The sequence below is a fragment of the Rhamphochromis sp. 'chilingali' genome (genome assembly GCF_963969265.1).
Source record: "Rhamphochromis sp. 'chilingali' genome assembly, chromosome: 17".
Classification (NCBI taxonomy): Eukaryota; Metazoa; Chordata; class Actinopteri; order Cichliformes; family Cichlidae; genus Rhamphochromis; species Rhamphochromis sp. 'chilingali'.
Genome location: NC_137944.1, coordinates 19,892,529 through 19,900,015, shown reverse-complemented (window position 1 = coordinate 19,900,015; position 7,487 = coordinate 19,892,529). Strand labels below are relative to the sequence as shown.

General features: G+C 40.8%; 1 protein-coding gene across 1 annotated transcript; it reads right to left on the bottom strand.

The window, feature by feature from the left end:
* Window positions 1-1,699: 1,699 nt before the first annotated feature.
* Window positions 1,700-7,205, bottom strand: fam8a1a (family with sequence similarity 8 member A1a). The gene is made up of 5 exons (XM_080863731.1): window positions 6,703-7,205; window positions 5,998-6,118; window positions 5,756-5,879; window positions 4,533-4,672; window positions 1,700-4,353 (listed from the first exon to the last, which is right to left on the bottom strand). Exons 1-5 carry the CDS (start codon window positions 7,082-7,084, stop codon window positions 4,209-4,211), a joined length of 912 nt encoding a protein of 303 aa, XP_080719857.1. The 5' UTR covers window positions 7,085-7,205; the 3' UTR covers window positions 1,700-4,208.
* Between the last annotated feature and the right edge of the window lie 282 nt (window positions 7,206-7,487).

The window sequence follows — 7,487 nt, the reverse complement described above, 5'->3', positions numbered from 1 at the left end:
AACAACAGATAAATAACTGAAGACCTTCAGAAAGCTACTCGAGACCACTTGTCTGGCTCTTTGGAAACAAAATAAGGAAATGACAGGTGGATCAAGAGTTTTGCACAGTAAGTAGAATCCAAACGTTTTGTTCAGTTATGACTGATTCAACTGGAACCAGTGCTGTACCATTATGGTTAATGAGTCTTAATTCCAAGTCACTGTAGTATTACAAAAGAGCAGTGCTATGCACAGTAACACCACCTGTAGTGGAATATACTAACCAATCCATTTTCTTAATTACTTATCTGGGGCCTATCCCAGCTGTGACAGGTCATGAGGTACAGCGCACCCTGGAAAAGTTAAATACAGAGCCAACAGAGACAGACAGACAGTCATCCCCCAAATTAAACACGACACAGAATTAATGCTAATGGCACTGGAGGTGTAAATCAGCAAATGTTTTCTTACAAGTTCATCTACTTAAAAGGTGGTCGATTGTGTTCACAGCTGGTTTCTGCTGCCCCCAAGTGTCCATGGGCATCACCTACTGCAGGTTTAAAGGCTTAAAGAATCACTGTCCTCTTCCCACTTGTTTAATGGGGCTGCAAAGTTACACTTCTTCACTTCTTTTTTTCTAAACATAGACCATAATGTCCCCTGTACTGAATACATAAAACCATATACACAAACAAAGTATCCCCACGCGACATAATTCAGCCTGTCTTTATATAATTAACTTTATTTTTTAAAATCAAAGGGAAATGTTTCACTGTCCTATGCAAAAGCCTTTTGATTTCTCTTGTCTGTCATGAATGTAAGACTGCTACCTGTTCAGGGTTCATGTCTGACACACACCTGTGGCCTACAGGACAGGAATTGAGGGAGTGGCTGTGGCTCAGGAGGTAGAGCGGGTCATCTACTGATGGGAATATTGATGGTTTGTTCACTGTATGTGTATGAATGTCAGAGGATAAAGTGCTTGTATGAATGGGTGAATGGGCCTCACAGTAGAAAGCAATCTGAGTGCTCAGAGTAGAAAAGCACAATAGAAGCGCTGCTTCGTTTACAAAGATGATACAACAGGATGTTAGGCACAATAAGCAAGATGGTTCGTATTTCTAGCATCTGCGCCTCAGCCTGTGTCATTCTCTGCTGCCCTCATGTGGCCTGGTCCCAAGTGTGCAGCAGTTAAAGGATGTCAGTTCTCAACGTAAAGACGTCAGTATTAACAGCTCTATGAAAACAGGAACTAATAGTGTGCAGACATGTGATGGGAAACAACCTGACTGAGTGCTTTGTTGGAAGGACTGTTGCTGTTGTTCCAACTGGAACTATACTTTACTTTAATTCAAAGTGCCTTTTGTGGTAAAGTGCAAACATTGTCATGACGTGCACACCCAAGTGAAACTGATTCATAAATGTATTCTGAAGATTATCTGTCAGTGTTGTTGTCTTTTCTTTCTTTTACCCTTTGGTCTCTTAAGGGCCCTTTTGTTAGTTGCTTTTATGACTGGAACAAATGTATCAGACTCTGTAGTAAAAAGCAAACTTTTCTGCTGTTATTTTATTACCGCAGTACATCTTCAACCCTTCCTCTTTCCACAGCCTAAATAACATTAAATATGACGTAATAACTGTTTAAAATCTGAAATGTCTTTTTCCATTCGATGAATTGTAACCAGTTTCATCAGTGTTTGAACTTGTTTTTCCTCTGAAGGCTGAGAAGTCATTTTTACTGTGGAGAGCGTAATCTCCTGTGTTAATAGCAAATGTAAACTTTCATTATGGCTACTAAAATGTTTTATTCATATTTTTAAAGAATAGATGCTTTAATGTATTTTTATTATAAAAAACAGAAACTTCTGTTAAGTTTCTGGTTGCGAGGGGAAATCCCAGGTGATCAGCAGTTTCTGAAATACCACCCTTAAAATCACTTAGATTACATTATTTATGCTCTGTTCTCAAGATCGATTTGAACTTCTAGCAGGTCGTCTTAACTATGTCTACTTGTCTGAATTGCTGCCCTGTGATTGGCTGATTAGATGTCTGTGTTAGAAAACAGTCCAACGGGTAATCTAACAAAACGAGTCTTTACAATTGAAGAGTAACAGAGGTCATACGAACGCGGGTCCTTTCAAAATAAAAGCTGCCCTGAGTCACAAAAGCTACAAGACTGACGAGAGAAAACATGAGCAGAGAATTTAGAAATCTATTTGCACTCCGTACCCCCCCCAAGAAATTGGACAACTTTATGTCACCACATCAGAAAAAAACACTTCATTAAATGGTCCGTGGGCACATAAAAACAACTCTTAAATGTTCTTTTTCAGCATTAATAAATCACAAAGAAACTATCAGCATGTTAGACATTTGACTGATCATTGTTGGCTTAAAGAAAGAAAGAGGCTGCAAAGTGTCGTACTCTAATAACAATGCTGCCCATGTGTTTGCAAGTTGCCAATACGTTAAATTATTTATAACTTTTTCTTACAAAGTATTAAAGAACAGTTAGCTTCAGTTTGTAGAAAAATGAAACAATCACACAATAGTGGACATGCACTTTAGTGGTACAAAAATCTTGCATACTGCAACTACATAATCACAAAAGGTAAAAGTTATCAAATCCTTTCAGGGTCACCAAAAAAAAAAAAAGGAAACAGTAGATTGTGTCATACAGTAGCGCACTTATTAAAATTCACACGAGCTGCGGGATTATTCCACGACAACAAGCTTTCCAACTTTACACACTCTGCGATGAGCAAAAACCTCACAATACTTTAGTTTTGTCCTCTGAGCTTATTTAGAGCGATACAGTGGTGAGAATTAAAGGTGCAATTTGTAAAGAGTGTTCTGTTTCTCAGCCTGACTCAGGACTGCAGATGGACTTTTCCTCCAGTTTTATTTTGGGGACAGTAGGCCATTCAGGAGCCTCGCATGCCATCTTGCTTTGCATATACCAGTTGTGCATAGAAAAAGAGTGACGGATGACTCAAACCTTTTTACTTGCAAAGTTTGTTAATTTGAATATAAAAATTTTCTGCAGAGGCTGACAAAAACAGTCATGTTCTGTCATTTAATTTTAAAAGGTAAAACGGAACAAAATTGCTCTTAAATAAAAAGCAAAGCACACCAACAAAATGTGTTTTTTTAACTGCTCCTTTAAAGTTTCCTGAATGTGTCGCTCTTTTATGAAAGTGCATGTTAGAGCACCTCACTTCATAATATTGCTCTTATTCTTTTTTCATAAACATATGACACTGAAAAAAAACAACACTGATGTTGTTTAGCTAACTCACGTCTACTTGTTTGCACTTACTTTGCTGCTTTCCTGTGCTCTGTTTCACATGGAGACACACACGAGCTATCGGCTTTAGAAATCCATATAATAGGTCGGCCGGGCTGCCTAAAATACACAGACAGCCAGTGTCCAATCAGGACTTCTCCCTGGCTTTCCCTCTCCACCAATCTCAGCTTTAGACCTTCTAGCTTTGGGACACAGTAACAGCAGTAGTGTTCATGCAGTACTGATGAGCCTGTTGGCAGGTAAAGACCAACTGAGCCAGGGAAAAAGACTAATGCAGTGTCTAACTGTGCTGGATTGCACGACTGATAATCATGCAATCACCAAAATGCTGATATGTGAAGATTTAACTTATATAGATTTTTGTTTGCACTGGACTTTTTATTGTTATTTATTTTAACAGCAGATCAACAACTGTTTGTGTTTGCTATCACAGATGCTGTTGCAGCATTGATATATTATAAAGCTAGCTAACATCATGTTGTAGGATCCAAGCCTCCAGCTGTCTGTGTCACCTACTGCCATTAACGCGCACAGGACACACTGTAAGGTCAGTTGTAGGCTGAAACCGAAACCGTCCAGCGCTTTTGTCCAACCCCGTCCACCACTGCATTTATAATTTCATCTCTACAACATAACATGTAGAATCTGACATAACTTCAGAAACTTTGAAGGATTTCATCACATTGTGCTGACGATTCCACTTAATTTTTAAATGTTTTTAATTAAACATCTTACATATTGCACCTTTAAATCCCTTACAGCAGGAGATGTTTCTCATCCCACTGTACCAGGTCTACGTCTGTATACGTTTCATTTTATAGAGCGTTCCAAGTTTTTCCCAGCAAAGTCACTCTCCTCTGTGTTAGTAAATCTGAGTTCGATAAAATTTTCTAGATACTCTTTAAACAGAAGTCTAATACTGCTATCTGCCTCCTCTGCGCTGAACAACTATGGTCCCCGCCACAATGTCGTACACAGTCCTGTTGTGCTGGAAGAAGAGGAGGGTGATAAAGACAGGGAAGAGGAAGGCAATGGAGAAGTTCTTGTTCAACGCCCGCACAGTAGAGCTGTGAAAATCGAGAGAGACGAGGCAAAATATGAGCTCAAACAGGGACTTACTGAATCCCACACAGATGCTCTAAAAGAACTGGAAACAACAAATAATATACTTTTTTTAAAAACTTTTTAATAAATATAAAAATAACTCAACAGGGAAAAAACCAACATAAAAAGTGTGAAGACTCACGCTGAGAAGGACACGTTGGATGCTGGGACCACAAGAACACAGTTGGGTCGTATAAGGGTGGACGTATCGCACGTCACCACCCGCAAGCCGAGCAGGAACTTTCCTGGCGTAGCTCCACCAGCGCCCCAAATACAGATGATCTGATTGGACGAGAACAACAAACATCACACCGCTTGTCACCGAATGTCGTTCGGTAGGAGAATTACGAAAGACTTTCATTTCCATGTCTTGCAACGTATATTTAGCTGCGCTGTTCTGGGAACTACCCTCGCCCTCAGTGTGCATACATGAAAAGGTGGAGGCTGGAAGAACAGCAGCAAGGCCCACAGAACAGAGCAGGCATCAGTGGTGATAGATAATATTGATTAAGTCACAGTTGGTGTCAGATGGGTTGCAAAGCAGCCAGCAGATGCACAAACAAAAATAACAGTATATAGTAACAATTAGTGAATTAATCAAGAGTATAATTCCAGCTTTTGATCAGCCCCATGCACAACAACCACAGTCAGAGACCAGTTGAAGGGGAATATTTAGATAAGCTTGCACTTTTCAGAAAATGTGCCTATTTTAATGTGTGAAGCGTTAAATGAACTAATGCTAGGCTCAAGTTTTTATTGCCCAATATTTCGCAGTGCAATACACATGGCCATGAAAATAAATTACTCAAGCTTTTATTTATTGCATAACTAATCCCGGCCCAAAACATTAACAGGACAAGAAATTTGTTTTCAGTATAGCACAAACAAGCTCAGAGGCAGAGAAGGAAACATGCCATATGGTGTGAGTCTGAGCAGGGGTGCATGAATATCCCAGAGCTGGCTCCCACCTGGGAAAACAAGACAATATCGTAATTCTAACAAGAGACGGGATAAGTGACTTAATCGCAGGCAACTATGAATGCAACGTTGCATCACTGTTCTCTGTGGGCGCCGCAAAGAACTCTGACGCTGCCTGTTCTCATTAAACAAGAGAACGTGCTGCTGCTATTGGGTGTAAATGAGAACAGTGCGAAATGTTATTTATACTCTAACAGGTGTTCTGCTTTAATTCGCAGTTGCACAATGAAAACCTTGTACACTCTAAAATGTTATTAAATGTTATAAAACAGAAAGCTTAGTTTGGGTGAAGATAAACACACGCTAGCATGCAAATTTTCAATATTAATATACTTCTGCACATCACTTAACCGAGCATTTATCAAGGCAATGAGAAATGAGACTCACCTCGTAGACACACACCAGTACCCTGTAGACCAGAGCAACAGCCATCATCTTCTGCAGGTCCTCCAGGGACGTGTTCTCATCTATCTCCTCCACAATGAAGTGGGTGATAAATTTGGCAATGTCCCTTTAAAGAAGAGAGACAGTTTGTCTGTGCAAAGCGGCATAACTTGGAATTCAAGCAGATTGAGAGGCCTCATTTAAAGTTGAGTCTTTTCCCGTTTATCCTGGTGTTTTTTACTCACTTCATACCACTCAGATACATGATCCATAACACGATGGTGGCTTTCACACAAAACAGGATGAAGAAGTCCACAGTCTCTGCGAGGAACCTCTGGAGAGGAGAGGGGATGGTGTACTCTTGTCCTGCATGGCAGATGAAAAGACAACAGAACAGCCGTTTTCATTACCGTGGCAACTCAAAGCTTCATAAACTCATAATCATTCACATATAATCAGTGAACAGACACTGCTGACAGTCACAAGAGAAAACAGAGGACGAGGAAAAACCTTGAAAGACTTAAGCATATAAGCTCGTTTCCTCTAGGTCATTTACTTAAGCCTGGTCAGACTCATGACCTAGCTTTAACACAGAGCTGGGTCTTACATTCAATTGTTACTAATCAGATTACAACAAATAAGCAACAATAATCAGCCCGGATGATTATCCTGCTTTAAAGATTACATTGTGATTACTTCCATAAATTCTTATTAAACTTTTACTAATCATAATGCTTTCAATTCATAAACAGTAATATATATTTAGTATGTGCACCTCTTGTGCAGTTCTTATGAGGGTAATTTAAAAACGTTTAAAGAGAAACTTACATTTGTGAGTTGTTTAAATATGTTTAATACTGAAGTAATGTAAAAGTATTCATGTAGACTGGGCAGCATGTGTTGTAATTAGCACTTAGTAACTGATTCGCGCTGCCAAACCTGAGCCCTACCTGCCTGAGGCGGGTTCCCGTTCTGCTGCTGACCAGGACGAGCATCGGCACCCGGGAGCGGGTTGGTGGCTGAGCCCAGCTCGGTCCCGGCAGCCAGGTGAGGAAAGGAAGCTGCGGGGGATGTGACAGGATAGTAGCTGTACCAGCTCCTTGTGTCAAATGCTTGCTGCCCACTGACGGGTGTACCCGGCGGCGTCTGAGCGCTTATCCCCGGCGGAGGGAAGGGGAAAGCTGACAGAGCCACCCAGCTCTGCCAGCTGGCGTACCCCCAGTAATACTGCCACATCCACTGCTGCAAGTTTGCGCAGTATTCCGCTGTAGCGGTGCTCCGAGGCTGCTGTGCGTCACTTTCAGGACCGCTGCTGCTTTTTTCGTCCGTCATAGCCGCAAATATACCTCAGCGTCCTCACAGGCTTGCCTGAATTTGGCAGGAAAACCGTTTAAAACGCGTTTAGCCCTCAGGTAATCCTCCCGGTGCTCCGTTCATTAGCTCCCGGCTGGTGCAAGGAAGCGCCGGCTAAATGTGTTTGTAAATACGGGGACTTCCGGGACCACTCACTGCTATACGCCGCGCCCTGAGTCTGTGTCGTTTTATAATATTTATGAAGCTCAAATTAAAGACTTGTGTGTCTTTAAAACAATACTATCTACTCTATCAGTGCTTCATTTATCATAAATAAACACCGTGTAATCACAATGGCAAGAAACTCTATCCCCCTGCTGTCATTAATGGTATGAGCCATTTAAAGGATCATTCTGGGGTTTTTTTTTTGTTGTTATTTTAT

Bases quoted from the DNA above. Each gene is read 5' to 3' on its own strand.
- fam8a1a (XM_080863731.1), bottom strand. From the start codon at position 7,084: ATGACGGACGAAAAAAGCAGCAGCGGTCCTGAAAGTGACGCACAGCAG. The intron at 6,119-6,702 runs GTAGGGCTCAGG...TCTGCCATGCAG, and splicing joins CGGGAACCCGCCTCAGGCAG to GACAAGAGTACACCATCCCC. The intron at 4,354-4,532 runs GTGAGTCTTCAC...CGATTTTCACAG, and splicing joins TCCAACGTGTCCTTCTCAGC to CTCTACTGTGCGGGCGTTGA.